Here is a 16,293-nt window from a genome sequence, read left to right as displayed (position 1 = left end):
GCCGGGCGCCTTGCTATGGCGGAGGCGCTCGAGGAGGAGAGAGCCGCCCACGCCTTGACCAGGTCGGCTCTGCGCGCCTCAGAGGCGCGCCTGGGGGAGGTCCAATCAGAAGTCGCGGGCCTCAAATATGAGGACGGGGTTTCCCGTCTCCGAATCAAGCAGCTTGAGGCCCGAGAGAGGAGGGCACTCGAGCGAGCTGAACATGCCGTGGAACTCTTCAAGGAGTCGGAAGAGTTCCGCGACATGTTAGAGGAGGAGACGGTCGACGGGTTTCTCCGGGGTTTCGAGAACTTCCGGCAGCAGATGGCCCGGTTCTGTCCCCAGTTCGACCTTTCGACGGTCCGTCCGAGGATGAACCCGGGCTACGGGTCCGACACGGAAGACCTTCCTGCCATTTTGTCATCCGAGGCAGGATTATATGAACAAGATCCCGCCGAGCCTTCGATGAGGGTGGCCGAGACGGACGGTGTCCCGGAGGCGGCACCCGAGGCCCCTGCCCCCGACCCCGAGCCTGTGCCGGCTGAAGGTCCCGAGGTCATCACCGTGCCAGACGACCCCGCGGATGTCGCTGCCGCCGCTTAAGACTTGGCGTATTTTTTTTCTTTTTCATTGTATCCGAGGTCGGCTTTTGGATGGCCGACCTCCAATTTTGGTTGGCCTCTCCGCCCTTTATCAATGAAAAAATGCTGTCATCCTGTGCTTGTCTTTCCTTTTCTTGTCGTCAATGAGGCTAGAGTCCTAGCTAACCGTCTCACCGACTTCTAACTTTGTATTTTAGTTTTCGGGCTGCTTAACAAAGTCGCCCTTTTTCGTGGGCTATATCTTGGCTTTCTCGGATTCCAGTCATCCCGACCAAAGGGAGCTCCGAGCCCAGGTTTTTTAGAAAATTTTTCCAAGTCCTACAACTCGGATCTTAGAATCGCAGAAGTTGCCATGCCTGGCCTTTAGGTTCTTAAGGCATCGGGGTCGGGCCTTAGCCCTTCGAGTAAGACCGGGCTGGGTCTGTACGTGTCGCTATTCGGGGAGTCTGGTCGGGTTTCCGAACTCGGCTCCCGGATACTTCGTAGGGAGCGCGGGCTAATAGTCGAATTATCGCCGAAGGTTTTCATAGCTATCGTTCTCGGACTTTGCCGAAGTTTCGGTGAACAAAGCTGGGGTCTTTGAAGATTGCCTTGGTATCTGTGTTCGGCTGGTACACTCGCGGCCGGGGTCATTTTCTCAGCTAAACATCGGAGTCTACGTATGGGGGCCGAGTTGGGCCCTAATTTGTGAAGACTGTTTAAGTTGTGGAGATTTGACGAGCGGAGCATGCATAATATTGTTAGGAGATCGGTCTTAAGCCGACCCATTGGAGTAGCCCGACTTTGGGCGAGATGAGACTCCAACATTGGATCAAACTCCGCTTAGCAGTATGTAGATAAAATTTGACAAGGGGGGGCATCGAATTAGATGTACCTCTTGCGTTCTCAGAGTTGTGCTCCACATGGCGGAGTTGGTTGCTTCCTTTCCTCGTCGACTTCCGGAGTCATTTTTGACTTGTAAGGGGGCTCGGGCTTCTCGCGGACCCGACGACGCCCGCCGAAGTTGAGAGGATCTGAGGAGGCTTTATTGATTTGTAACTCCTTTCGAGGTCAAGGGAGCTTGAGTCCCTATGGTCGGACCTCGGGGCGCCCCAACCTTGGTCGAGGAGTCTTGTGTCAGGTCGGCGGGTTTGAGTACGCTTTGCCGACCTGTGGTGCATCCCGAGGTCGAGGGAGTTTGGGACTCTACGGTCGACCCTCGGGACATCCCGACCTTAGTCGAGGGATCGTTCGTCAGGTCGATGGGTCTGGGCACGCGCTATCGACCTGCGACGCTTCCCGAGGTCGAGGGAGTTTGGGACTCTACGGTCGACCCTCGGGGCATCCCGACCTTAGTCGAGGGATCGTTCGTCAGGTCGATGGGTCTGGGCACGCGCTATCGACCTGCGACGCTTCCTAAGGTCGAGGGAGTTTGGGACTCTACGGTCGACCCTCGGGGCATCCCGACCTTAGTCGAGGGATCGTTCGTCAGGTCGATGGGTCTGGGCACGCGCTATCGACCTGCGACGCTTCCCGAGGTCGAGGGAGTTTGGGACTCTACGGTCGACCCTCGGGGCATCCCGACCTTAGTCGAGGGATCGTTCGTCAGGTCGATGGGTCTGGGCACGCGCTATCGACCTGCGACGCTTCCCGAGGTCGAGGGAGTTTGGGGCTCTACGGTCGACCCTCGGGGCATCCCGACCTTAGTCGAGGGATCGTTCGTCAGGTCGATGGGTCTGGGCACGCGCTATCGACCTACGACGCTTCCCGAGGTCGAGGGAGTTTGTGGCTCTACGGTCGACCCTCGAGGCATCCCGACCTTAGTCGGGGGAATCTTGCGCCAAGTCGATGTTCCATCGTCCTGCGATACTTCCCGAGGTCGAGGGAGTTTGGGACTCTACGGTCGAACCTCGAGGCATCCCGATTTTGGTCGGGGGATCTGGGGATCACAGACGACCCAACATTAGAAGAGAATTATGATTATCAAAATGGGAGAATTATTTGCAGAAAAGAGGCTGAGTCTATTGCCCTGATTGTTTTGAACCCCTCGGGGTTTCACTGGTAGTACATTCGTAGATTCTCAGAGTTCCAGCTTCGCGGGATCAGGGTCCCCTCTAGGGACTTCAATTTGTATGCTCCGGGTCGTTGTACTCGGGCGATTTGATATGGCCCTTCCCAATTCGGGGCGAGCTTTCCTTGCTCGGTCGGTTGAGAAGCCTCGGCTCTCCTGAGGACGAGGTCCCCTACTTTGAAGAGCTTGGGCTTGACTCTGGAGTTGTAGTATTGGGCCGTTTTCTGCTGGTATCTTGCCATATGGACCCGGGCGACCTCTCGTGTCTCTTCGACGAGGTCCAAGTTGCTCCTGAGCTGGGAGGAATTGGTGTCGGGGTTGTAATGCTCCACCCTTGGGGAAGGAAGGCCGATCTCTAGCGGGATGACGGCTTCAGTGCCGTATGCTAGGTTGAAGGGGGTCTCTCCCGTGGGCAGTCGGAAAGTAGTCCGATACGCCCAGAGGACGTTATACAAGTCCTCGACCCACTGTCCTTTGGACCGATCGAGCCTAGCCTTGAGTCCCTGCAAAATAGTACGGTTAGTTACCTCAGTCTCCCCGTTTGCCTGGGGATGGGCAACCGAGGTAAAACGGTGATCAATGCCGAGCTCAGAACAAAATTTCCTGAAATGGACATTGTCAAACTGCCGACCATTGTCGGATATAAGGATACGAGGTAGCCCGAATCTGCAAATTATGGACTTCCACACGAAGTCCCGCATCTTTTGTTCGGTGATCCGGGCTACAGGTTCGGCTTCAACCCATTTGGTGAAGTAGTCGATGGAGACGACCAGGAACTTTCTCTGTCTGGTGGCCAGGGGAAAGGGCCCCAGGATGTCGATCCCCCATTGGGCAAACGGCCAGGGGGCGATGATGGAGGTCAGCAGGGCCGAAGGTCGGCGCTGGATATTAGCGTTCCGTTGACATCGGTCGCACTTGCGGACGAAATCTGTTGCATCCCTCTGGAGTGTGGGCCAGTAATATCCTTGCCGCAGGATCTTATGGGCCAGTGCCCGACCCTCCAGGTGATTTCCGCAGATTCCTTCATGGACCTCTCGGAGAGCGTAGTCCGCCTCGGAGGGGCGGAGGCATCTGAGCAGGGGAGAAGTAAATGATCGACGATAAAGTCTATTCTCGTACAAGACATACCGGGGGGCTTGGCGCTTGATTCGGCGAGCTTCTGTCCCGTCATGAGGTAGGGTCCCGTCTTGGAGATAGCAAACGAACCCGTCGATCCAGCTTGGCTCGGAGTCGATGCACATGGCGGGCTCTGGTTCCTCCGTGCTGGGGACCTGAAGATATTCGAGCGTAGTTCCCTTGGGAAGCTCGCTCATGCGGGAGGTTGCCAATTTGGACAGCTGGTCTGCCCTGAGGTTTTTCGCTCTGGGAATGTACTGAATACTGAAGGAGTTCAGGGCAGACGAGAGTTTCCGCACCTTTTGGAGATACTTTTGCATGGATGGCTCTTTAGCTTCAAAGTCTCCTTGGATCTGGTTCACTACCAGCTGGGAGTCGCTGAAGGCTTTTAGGTCCTTCACTTTCAGTTCTTTCGCCAGCTTGAGCCCGGCGATGAGAGCCTCGTATTCAGCCTCGTTGTTCGAGGCTGGAAATTCGAGGCGCAAGGCTTGCTCGGCCACCACTCCATCTGGACTGGTGAGGATGAGCCCGGCTCCGCTACCCCCCGAGGTTGAAGATCCGTCCGAGTGTAGGACCCATGGTGGCCTCGGTGCTTCCTCCGTGGATACGGGAGGCAACTCGGGGTCGTCCGGCAGGGTACATTCTACGATGAAGTCGGCGAGTATCTGAGCTTTGATGGCCGGCCTGGGCCGATATTCGAGGTCAAATTCTCCGAGCTCGACCGCCCATTTGGCGATCCTCCCCGCACGATCCGACCTTTGCAATATTTGCTTCATAGGCTGGTCGGTCAGTATAGCTATTGTGTGGGCTTGGAAGTAAGGCCTGAGTCTCCGAGCTGAGATGATGAGAGCGAAGATGGTCTTCTCAAGTTTAGAATATCGGGTCTCAGCATCCCTGAGAACCCGGCTGGTGTAATAGACCGGCTTTTGGAGCTTGTCCTCTTCCCGGATGAGGACTGAGCTCACTGCAGCTGGGGAGACGGCCAGGTATAAATAAAGGACCTCGCCCTTCTGGGGCTTGGTGAGCAGCAGGGGAGAGGCCAGAAGGCTCCGGAGCTCTTCAAAGGCTCGCTGGCATTCTTCTGACCACCGGAAGTCTTTCGGCCGCTTGAGGCTCTTGAAGAAAGGGAGGCAGCGCTCGGCTGACCGGGAGACGAACCTTCCCAAGGCGGCAACCCGCCCTGCAAGCCGCTGCACCTCCTTAACTGTTTTCGGAGGCGCCATTTCTTGCAGCGCTTGGATTTTCTCGGGGTTGGCTTCAATTCCACGTTGGGTGACTATGAAACCCAGGAATTTGCCCGAGGTGACTCCGAACGCGCACTTCGCCAGGTTGAGCTTCATTCGGTATCTCCTGAGCTTGGAGAATGTCTCGTTGAGGTCAGCTACATGGTGCTCCACCGCTCGGCTTTTCACCAGCATGTCGTCCACGTAGACTTCCATATTTCGGCCAATCTGATCTTTGAAAATTTGGCTGACCAACCTCTGATAGGTGGCTCCAGCATTCTTCAGGCCGAAGGGCATCACCTTGTAGCAGTAGGTGCCCTTGTCGGTGATGAAGGCCGTCTTTTTCTCGTCTTCCGGCGCCATTCGGATTTGATTATACCCTGAAAAGGCGTCCATAAAAGTTAGCAGTTGGTGTCCTGAGGTGGAGTCGACGAGCTGGTCGATGCTCGGGAGGGGGAAGTTGTCTTTCGGGCAGGCCTTGTTCAGGTCGGTGTAGTCCACGCACATGCGCCATTTCCCATTGGCCTTCTTTACGAGGACTACGTTGGCGAGCCAGTCCGGGTAGGAGACCTCCCGGATGAAGCCGGCTCCGAGGAGTTTGTCCACCTCCTCGACCGCAGCCCGTTGTCGTTCTGGGGCGGAGCCCCTTTTCTTCTGCTTCACAGGTCTGCTAGTTGGCTTCACCTGGAGCCGATGGACCATGACCTCAGGGTCAATTCCTGGCACGTCCGCGGACGACCAGGCGAAGACGTCAGCGTTGTCCCGCAGGAAGCTGACGAGGTGGTCCCTCTCGCAGGCGCCAAGGCCGGAGCCGACCTGCACAGTTAGCTCAGGAAAATTTTCTCGTAGTGGAACTTGAACAAGAAGCTCACCGGGCTCTACTTGCTTCTTCCAAGGGGTGTCCCTCGCATCGAGGGTTTCTATGGGTAATGAGGGGCCCGTTGGCTGAATCGTTGCCCCGGTTGGTTGTTTTACTCCGTGGGCCGCCATGTAGCATTGCTTGGCGACCAGCTGGTCTCCGCGGGCCTCGCCTACTCCTTGGCCGGTGGGGAATCGCATGAGCAGATGGCGGGTTGAAACCACGGCTCGAAGGGCGTTTAGCCCTGGCCGTCCAAGGATGGCATTGTAGACTGAGGGCAGACGGACCACAAGGAAGTCCGTCCTTACCGTGCTCTCCCGGGGAGCGAGGCCAACCGTGACAAGGAAGCTAGCCTCACCTTCAACTGGGACTGAATCCCCAGTGAACCCAACCAGTGGGGCATTAATTCTCCGGAGATGTCCTTCTGGCAACCCCATTTTTTGGTAGGCATGATAATACAAAACGTTGGCTGAACTTCCATTGTCAACTAGGACACGCTTTACATCAAACCTATTTACAATCATAGAGATGACCACAGCGTCATCATGAGGGGTCTCGACCCCTTCTAAGTCCTCGTCTGAGAACGAGATGACTTCATCAGTGCGTGGGCGCTTCGGGGGTGCTCTCTGGGCGGCCGTTCCTGCCGAGGCCCTCCCAATCATGTTGATGGTGCCGGCAATGGGCCTGTTGTCGTCCGGATTCTCGGACGGTATGGTATTCTCCGCCGGCCTCCTTTCCTCATGTCGGTTCCTCACGAACCGATTGAGTACTCCCCGATGGATGAGTGCTTCTATCTCGTCCCGAAGCTGGAAGCAGTCCTCCGTGTCGTGCCCACGGTCCCGATGGAAGCGACAGTACTTCCTGGGGTTACGGGGAACTCCCGTGTCTCGCATAGGAGGCGGGGGTCGGAAGAAGTCCCGACCCTCGATTTCCATCAGGATCTCGGCCCGGGGAGCATTGACAGGCGTGTAGTTCTCGTACCTCCCCGTGTACGTCCGAGGCCGTGGTGGAGACCTCGGTCGAGGAGGGGTCCTCTGCTGAGGTCGTCCCTGCTGCCGGGGCGGGCTCCTCAGCCGGGGGAGATTCTTCTCTCGACGGGGAGATCGACTCCTTTGTCGGCCGCGTTCCTCACGGCGTTTCTTCTGCCTCTTTGAGGCGGGCTCAATTGCTCCCCGCCTGGAGGCGACCGCCTCCTCGGCCTTGGCGTACTTCCGGGCTCGGGCCAGCATCTCGGTGAAGTCGGCCGGGAAGCTCTTCTCGATGGAGAAGAGGAATCGGTAGGAGCGAACCCCAGTCTTCAAAGCCGATATGGCTATTGACTGGTCTAGCTCGCGAACTTCCCAGGTGGCGGCGGTAAAGCGGTCCAGGTACTCCTTAAGGGATTCCCCCTCCTTCTGTTTGATGTCCAAGAGGGAATCTGACGTCCGTCGTTGGCGTCGGCTGGCAGCAAAATTATTGGCGAACTGCCTGCCGAGTTGCTCAAAAGAGGATACCGTGTTCGACTTCAGTCCAGAGAACCAAAGCCGAGCGGTCCCTCGGAGGGTTGCTGGGAAGGCCTTGCAAAGTATGGCCTCCGAGGACCCTTGTAGGGCCATGAGGGCCCGATAGCTCTCCAAGTGGTCGAGAGGGTCGGTGATTCCGTTGTAGGGCTCCACCTGAGGCATTTTGAACCTCGCGGGAACCGGCTCGTCCTCGATCTGGCGGGAGAAGGGGGACTTGGTAGTGAACTCAAAGTCTCCCTCTTGCCTCGCCTTCTTGCTGTGGAGCGCCGCAATCTGGCGCTCCAGATGCTCAACTTTTCGGTCGAGCTCCCCCGCCCGCGGAATTGTTGCCGTGATCTGCGCCGGTTCGCGGTGGTCTGGGGCTGACTCAGCCTCAGAAGGCTGGGGTCTTCTGTTGAAATCTTTCCCCGGTAGCTCCCTTCGGGGAGAAGTCCGTTCTTCGTTGTTGGCTCTGGAGGAGCCACGCAGATTTTGGCTTGAGAAGACCGGGCCGTTGGGGGGACACTCCGGCGGGACCTGAGTCCGCGGGGGGAGCGTTGGTAAAGCTTCCTCGCGTCGTAGGCCCTGAACGGCGGCGGCCAGGGCCTAGACTTGCTATACCAAGGCATTGAACTGTTCCGGCTGGACCTGAGGAACTGGGTCAGCCGGAGTTGGAGAATTCTGGACGGAGCGTCCAGGACTTTGCGGGGGACGCCGGAAGATGTTGGAGGCTCCCTTACTTCTCAACTTCATGGTCGCTACTCGGTCCCTTCCTCTAGCGCCAACTGTTGCTGGAAATTGGACCCGGGGGCAATCTTCGGTCGAGGAGAGGGAGCAGCGGAAGGTCACCACGGCGGGGCGGCGACCGGTCGGCGGGCGGCGTCCTCCGTCTGGGGTGGTCGGAGAGAGGGAGCAGCAGGTCCTCACGGTGGGGCGGCGATCCGTCGGCGGGCGGCGTCCTCCGTCTGGGGTGCCTGCAGACAAGCCGGTGGCCGGGTTTTCCGGCGCCGGCCCTCCGACGCTCAAGTCAGGGAGGGGGCAAATAGTGTAGAGAGGAGAAGAATAGTGTTTGTAGGGTGCGTAATTTTTCCCCCCCACCCCCCACCTGAGGGGCCAAGGCTCCCTTTTATAGGCGGGGGTCGGTTTACCTGTGGTGTAACGGGGCGAGGCCGTAGTACGGCTCGGCATGTTGTTCAGGTCGGCGCACGATCAGGTGAATCATTGCGTTGATGTCGGCGGTGAGGTCGTCGTACGACCTGGGCTTGCACGCTACCAGACGAATTATTGCATTGGTGTCGGAGGTATGGCCGAGATCAGAGACTTATCATGGTTGACTAGACTCTGCTGGGCTAACTTGCCGTGGAGAGCTGAGAGTCCGTAGATGACAGGAGCCATGCGCATTAAATGTGGAGTAAGCCGGAGATCCGCATTAATTGTGGAGTAAGCCGAAGATCCGCATTAATTGTGGAGTAAGCCGGAGATCCGCATTAATTGTTGAGTGAACTGGAGGTTTACAGTAGCCATGCGCAATAAATGCCGGGGGGGGGCGTCAGAGTATGGTCCTCGGCCGGACCTCAGAGGGACATGGCCGTAGTAGGTGGCTGATAAAGGTAGACTTTGAACATCAGAGTTTTTCTAGGTCGGAGGTCTCGAGGTCGGATGTCTTGAGGTCGGGCGTTCCGAGGTCGGACGCCGACTTCGGCTGTCCAGGGTCGGCGATTATGCGGCTTCTCGGAGGCATTCGTGTCATTGGGGGGGAAAAGTCTTATTCCCCCAACACTATTTTTGTTTCTTTCTTTTTTTTGAGGGGGGCATGGAGGGGAGGAGGTGTTTCACAAGTCTCAGTAGTCATCGTATAGTATGCAGTTTATTACAGAATCCACTTTGCTTGTAAATCATATTCCATTGATGCTGTTATATCTGCAACTTTGAGAGTGTTCAAATATTAATGGAATATGGAATGAATATCCAAAGCCAGTATGTATTAACTCACCATCCAACCAACCCCTCCCCCCCCCCCCCCCCCCCCCCCCCCCCCCCCTTCCTTTTTCTATGCTATAGCCTTGATTTTGGACCCTTCTTTCCAGGCATCTGCAAGGCATCATAGTGGCCAAAACCATAATAAAGAACTCCAATTGGATCCTCCTTTCCATATTCTTGGCCGTACTCGGCAATTGCAATCACCCCCTCCCCTTCCTTTTTCTATGCTATAGCCTTGATTTTGGACCCTTCTTTCCAGGCATCTGCAAGGCATCATAGTGGCCAAAACCATAATAAAGAACTCGAATTGGATCCTCCTTTCCATATTCTTGGCCGTACTCGGCAATTGCAATCAGACCACCCGCATCGTCATCAAGCATATAAACCGTAATTGGCATCCTAGCAAAATAAAAAGAAACCAGTTGCATTATTCTTACAGAATAAAACATTGTGTTTAAAGAAGCTAAAATCAACTGACTCGTGGATCACTTACAGGTGCATCCATATAACCCAGCTTGACCATAACATGAGAGGTAGACCAAACACATGACTAAATGTATGATGAGATCATTAAAAAATCTAGCAGTAGGTATCAGATAGTTGGATAAAGCAAGTCAAGCACAACATCTTTGTTCAGATGCCTGCCTAGTAACAGCTCTGAATTTTGACTATATAAGACAATGATTAATTCATAGTGTGTTAACATTATTCACTTGTTCGTATAACTCTGGTTGTTAAATGCCTTAAAAAAATAAATGAAGAAGAAAAGGAATATTTATAAGGGAAAAACAGATAAACTCCCAACCCTTAAATCTGTTGTGAGCGCCCTACCCACAGAACAAATCTATCTCCTCTTCATGAACAAGTTTTAGGTTAGAGGATGAAGAGAGCATGAAGTATAATGAGCCAGTATTCGTATTCAACAATCACATTCATTAAAAGCATTATTGTTTGTTTCTAAACATTCATCATCATTATAGTTCGAAGAATCGTGGCTAACAAGTGATTGTGGAAGGTCAGAATAACTTTACTAATTTAAAATTAATATAGATAAAAATTGCCACCTACAAATGGCACTAATAAGTCTCAATTACTTTTATGATAAAAGCATGACTCTGTATGATTGTTCATTTTAAAGTTCCTTTCAAGAGGTAATTAACTCTCTTGTTGTAGTGCACATGCCAATAAATATCAACTCAAATTTTTTCCCAACCTCAATCATGAGAAACAGAACTAATAGTTGGAAAACAAAAACTACTTTTCAGATGACAATACCAGGCAAATCTAAAAGTTTCAGACTAAATATGACTTACTGGAGAACATGCGAGGCCATGAATAACTCTGGCTCACCTCCCCATACATGTGGCATTCTAATCTGGGAGACGTAACTGTTAAAATCACCCTCAATAAACCTGTAACAAGAGTAGATTATTAGCAAATCTTTATTCTTGATTGCAGAAGTTATGATTATCTATGATTTATGCAAGACTGCATCAGACCATATAGTATTTTGTAACTCTAAAAAGTAGTGTGTGATCATCAGCTGTGCAGTTGCAACTCACCATTCCGTCTCTGCCCGTCTCTTAACAAATTCATCTGCAACCTGAATGGTAATCATATAAATGCGAGGAGTCAGAACTACTTGTGATAAGGAAGAAACTAAAGAAAGAAACCACAATTTATCACATCTTAAAATATTCAGATTTGGCAGTTGCAATGCAAAAAAAAAAAAGAAATCTTCTTAACATTTCAATGACATGATCAACATACCCTAGCCCTCAACTCATCTGCCAGCTCTCTCTGAAGGTCTTCATCAGGCAAAGGTTTGCCTGAGCGGATGCAGGCCCCATGAGCCACAGAGCGGAACAAGCATCTTCCATCTCCTGGTATTCCTGCAAGAGACATGAATTTTTCAACAACAAATACTTAGATAAACATAAATAAATCTGTTAATTACTCATGAATAAACAAAAATATGCCCTAAAAGCAAAACAGAAGATGCTAGTACTCACCAGTTATGGAATAATCAGTGTAAACTTTCTTTCCATGAGAAGTGTTGAAAGATGGTGAACTGCACTCATTACTCTCATCAATTTTTCCCCTGGAAGCTTCAGCATGCGCCGGTCCAGAAGTTGAAAAGATTAAACAGAGTCCAACAGAAGTGCCTCCTGCTTTCCATGAAAAATGTCTTGCATTCCAACTGATTCTAGAAAATTTGTCACGTGCTGGGAGAGAGAGCCTCAAGCTCATGCTTCGGCGCTTTGCAACCAATCCGAGACGCAACTGGCGCCCCATTAAACTCACAATCGTGGCCATAGTTAGCAGCTTAAAATTTCCTTTGTGCTTGCTAGAAACAAAACTTACGGAACAATCCTTAGATGCTTGAGAACCAACAGAAGAAGAATAAAAGGACTTGCGTATGGTCACACCTGCATATCTCTGCCGCAATTGGCTGGAGTATATACGACAATAATTGGATCGTGGTAGGCAAACTGCAGACATATAACTGAACATTCCCTGCCCACTACTTTCACCAAACCAAGGCTATCTTCAGAATATGGACGAAGAAAGATTGTAGTCTGTAAGACTCTTGTTTTTGTTAATGCATATTAATTGATATGGACAAATTGAGCATCATGATTCACAAATCTTGCATCAAGAGATTAACTATGTAACACACAAGCAAGCTCATGCTGTTTCTCTGTGTGTCATGGCTTCAGAACTCTTCTCATAGACTTTGGCATATGCATAACTGCCTGTTCCAAATCACATCAAGCAGCAAAAAATTTAAAAAAATGTCATCTTCGCATATATATCACAAACTCTTACCTTTTGCTTTTACTTTACAGAAGAACACAATCAAGCATGAGCAGGTATTGAAATGCATCTCTAAAAGACATAAAATTGTTAATGTTATCAACCAATTTTGTTGTCTGTTGATAAGCCACATGGTTAGCTTTGCTATTAACAATTAGGCAAGGCAACTTATTGCTGTATGCAAGTATGTGCATAAATGTATAAAAATAAGTGATCTTCTCCTTTTTAAATAGATACCTTATTCCCAAATCTATACTTCTTTTCCTATTTCATACAACCAAGAACAAGAGATCAAATTACTCTTCTCACTAGGACCCTACGATGTTTTGAACTTCATAATCAGGACTTTTCTAGTTGGCTGAGCACCATGATCAGACATGAAACAACATCAATATGTTCAAAATACAGAAGATTCTTATGTATTTCTATAAATATAGAATCCTGATTTATGGGAAAGTAACCAAAATAACACAAAGCAGATCTAGCTGGAACCAATAGAGTTTTAATCTTTCCCAATATTTAACCAACAGAGCTACTAAAACATATAGCATAACATAAATAGATTAATTAATAAATATATAGGGACAAATTAGGCACAAATGTCCTTGATTAGCACCTATAAGAATTTGCATTTCACGGATCCATTTCATCTATAAGAGATGATACTTTGTGAATTAACTATCAAATAAAAAGTGTGTCTTAGATATTAGATTTGTTTGACTATTATCTGTAAGAAAGTAAGAAACATAACAATACAAGTTTAACATTGAATAATATCATAAACACAAAAAAATGTACAAGTGCACAAATAACATAGTTAGGTACATTATTATGTCATCAAGACCAGTATTGCAGTCTTCAGAAAATCAAACATGCACACAATGTCCGACACCAGCACCCAAAATTTTTAATATAGGTTTACTTGCAACCAAAGCACCTTGATCAGCTTCCAAATCTTTATCCATCAATGGAGTTGCTTTCACAAATTCAGAGAATGGTATATGAGCCATATTTTACATTTTCAGTATTAGCATGCATACACCTTGAGTAACACACGCACAAAGCCTTGTGCCATACAATGTATCTGTTTGTCTGACAATTTTGCAGAACTTTTTTGCTTAAGTTAGAAGAAGTTTGACGATCACAATTGGATTATGATCGATATAAGCTGATGCTCAATAATCGCATCTCCATGTCCTTCTGCAAGAGGAGAAATCAATGTTAAAAAGTAATCTGAACCATTAACTCTGACGAACCCCAGGTCCCCATATACTTGATAATGATATTAGATTCCAAGTTCTTCCTAGTAGTTTGACGAACATCTATACTATTGTTCTCCACTCTATTCAACCATGGAATCGCCCTAAAATTCAGACTTTACACTAGCTGTAAATACCATATATTTGAGGGTTTTCGCTTGAATATCAAAATATATTTTTTAATGAAAAGATGAAAGCCTTCATCTGACACTGAAGTACACTAACACTGAGTGGAGCCTCAACAAATTCATCACAGCTAGACTTAACAATCATCACTTCACTTTGAATAATATGTAATAACACCAATTAATCCATTTATAACACCGTTCTCTCAAAATAAGCTATCACATGCCTTGTCCATGTGGATACATGGATTCTTATCCTCCAATGCAAAAACTGATTATTAAAGCCAAACTAACAGCCCTTCACACTCCTAGTAACTAATTCCAAACCTTTTAAGCCATAGAGTTCAAAATGCTCACTATTTCATTTCCCCAACGTCCAATTACCCTGTTCTACTTTCCAGTTTTAGGGGGAAAAAAAATATCTTAGAATTTCAATGTTTCAGAGACAACATCAAGACCTCCCAATATACAAAATTATATCAAATAAAACCAATGATTTCAGAGTTGCGCAAATCAAGAACCAGATATAACCGATGCTCATACCGCAATAAAATCCACTAACAAGATTTGAGGCCAAACATCTATAATCCCAAATTTCCAACTAATTCTTTTTCCAATTCACGCAAATGAATAAATAACTTCGGAACTACCAAGTCTCAATTGCCAAATTGAATCAGCACATTCAATACATTCGTCAGCACAATGCAAATCAACAACAAACAACAAAATAAAATATACACATGACCATCTAGCATGATTAATGGCTAAAACATAAAAGATCGCTCCCCGGGGGGGGGGTCGGAAAGAACACAATAAAAAAGAGATGGGGAGGGAAAGAGGAGGATGAGCTCTACCTGGTAGATCTCCGCAAGGATAAAAGAAAGAATTAAAAAACGGAAAAGAATTTACTGAAATCGTGGGGTTTTTTTCAAATATGAAGGGTAAAATAGCAGCCTTATAAGCGCACAGAGAAGAAGGAAGGTGTCGGACGAAAGCTTCGGGGAGAAGCAATCGATTTGCTTGGGAGCCAAACAAGATGGAATGGAAGGTTAGTTGGAGCTGGAAGCGAAGCATACCGGAAGCCGCGGATTCCAGAGGATTCGCGAAGGGAGAAGGAAAGGGGAGTAGGAGAGCCTGAGAGGGCGTGCAGCGCGAGGGGCAGCCTTTGATAGATTTTGAGGCGTTTTGACGGCGAGTCCACGGGAACCTACTTATTGGCACGTGCCAGATTCAGGGAGTTTCAATCTGATTTTTTATTATTATTATTATTTAGCATTGTTAAATGCACCCTCATCTTGGGCTCTTGGCTGGTTTTTACTTCCTATTTTTTCTGCCTTTGAGTGAACTAAATCGATATGACGCACTCCTAGACGTGGGATGTCGAGCATTTTGGTTCCAACCCTTTAGCCTCAACCTTGGTGTAATCCAATTATGACTCGGTCCACACTTCTAATTTTCAAAATGCAGGTTCAAATATTGACCACTTCCTTCACACGCCATGGTCAAAAGAGTGGTGGGAGGCTAATTGAAGGCGGCTGATCCCTCTCTTTTTTGTGGAGAGAGCCCGTGAATTCGTCTATACATTCACAGGAAGGAGAGAAATCAATGTGATTATGGTTGAGACCACATCTTGCAACTATTCGAGGATGAGACCAAAGCACAACCAAGGGCATCATGCATTCAGGTAATCTTCTTTATCTGCCAAATTAGGCAGATTATTTTGACATTGATTGGTATTAGAGCAAGGTCGAAGCATGGTATCAGAGCTAGGCAGATTATTTCAATATTAATTGGAAGATATGGCAAATTTTGGATGTGGAAACAACATTATAATTTTTGAGCATAAGAGATAGATAAAACAGAGAAAGGAAATTGTGGGTAGAGTTCATCTTTACCTTTTAGGGTTAGGGTTTTCATCTTTCTCATTATACGGCCGATGGGGTCATGGTTGGCTGCACCCATGAGGGGAAAAGAGAAAATACGGCACACACAATCTCTTGCCTCTTACTCTATTTCATATGAGGAGGAGATGGGAAAGGCTTAATGAATCATAAAACGCCTTATCATATCATAAACTTGTTGAATCATATTTTAAGTTATATCCAATATCTTTTAAACCCAACCCTTAAAAGATTAAATCAGATCTACATCTATTTAAGTTGTTTAATCCATTAACATAATGGATTTTTATCCACTAACCCAGAAAGTACCTTCTTTTCGCTGCAAAGATTTAACTGCAATCATATTAGAGTCTATTCTACAATAATATTATTTTGGGGGATTTTCAGTAAATTGTTATGTTATATAGTTTTAGAAAAATAGATTTATCTGTAGTTATATTTTTTGAGGACTTTTTGGCAAACTGTTCTCTCGTACAAATCCAACACATAAAGTATTATCTGTATATTTAAAAGAAAGTTTTGTGAAATATTATTTGATTTACACATTCTTAGGGAGAGAAACCAATAAGAAGCGGAGATCACATCCGATGTTTTTCGAGGTTGAGACCAAGAGCATTATATCTTCAAATAATCTTGTTTCTTTGTTCGATTATATAGATCATTCCAACATACAAAATCATGAATAGCCGTACATACTAAAGTTAGAGGTGGGGAAGCATATGGTTGAGACCCTCGTGATTCCATCCACATCATGAGTTTTTTTTTGTTTGTTTGTTTGTTGCTTGAAAAAAAGTGAAACATGTAGGGCGAGAATAATATTAACATGTGACAAAATAAAAGAACAATGACACTAATATTGCAATAGTGGCTCCCTTTATCTAAGACCAATTAGCTGACATGT

The 16,293-nt window shown here is 48.3% G+C and overlaps 1 protein-coding gene across 3 annotated transcripts; it reads right to left on the bottom strand.

The window, feature by feature from the left end:
• Nucleotides 1–9,193: 9,193 nt before the first annotated feature.
• On the bottom strand, nt 9,194–14,695 carry LOC103708436 (OVARIAN TUMOR DOMAIN-containing deubiquitinating enzyme 4). Of its 3 annotated transcripts, XM_088715753.1 has the most exons (7): nt 14,346–14,671; nt 11,720–12,046; nt 11,303–11,637; nt 11,061–11,182; nt 10,853–10,893; nt 10,604–10,702; nt 9,194–9,689 (listed from the first exon to the last, which is right to left on the bottom strand). In XM_088715753.1, the coding sequence occupies exons 3-7, from the start codon at nt 11,604–11,606 to the stop codon at nt 9,518–9,520; spliced, it is 738 nt and encodes a 245-aa protein (XP_088571879.1). In that variant the 5' UTR covers nt 11,607–11,637; nt 11,720–12,046; nt 14,346–14,671; the 3' UTR covers nt 9,194–9,517. The 3 variants fall into 3 exon arrangements, with proteins under 3 accessions (XP_088571879.1, XP_008791580.1, XP_008791581.1); XM_008793358.5 differs by having other exon boundaries at nt 11,303–12,046; nt 14,568–14,695; XM_008793359.6 differs by having other exon boundaries at nt 11,303–12,046; nt 14,346–14,670.
• Nucleotides 14,696–16,293: the final 1,598 nt, after the last annotated feature.

The sequence above is a fragment of the Phoenix dactylifera genome, chromosome 2 (assembly GCF_051530095.1).
Source record: "Phoenix dactylifera cultivar Ajwa chromosome 2, Ajwa_hap1_PhDact_Kaust_v1.1, whole genome shotgun sequence".
NCBI classification, from domain to species: Eukaryota; Viridiplantae; Streptophyta; class Magnoliopsida; order Arecales; family Arecaceae; genus Phoenix; species Phoenix dactylifera.
This window is presented reverse-complemented; position numbering and strand designations above follow the sequence as displayed.

Bases quoted from the DNA above. Each gene is read 5' to 3' on its own strand.
- LOC103708436 (XM_008793358.5), bottom strand. From the start codon at position 11,804: ATGTTCAGTTATATGTCTGCAGTTTGCCTACCACGATCCAATTATTGT. The intron at 10,894-11,060 runs GTATGTTGATCA...ATTACCATTCAG, and splicing joins CAGATGAGTTGAGGGCTAGG to GTTGCAGATGAATTTGTTAA. The intron at 10,703-10,852 runs GTGAGTTGCAAC...CTCTTGTTACAG, and splicing joins AGACGGGCAGAGACGGAATG to GTTTATTGAGGGTGATTTTA.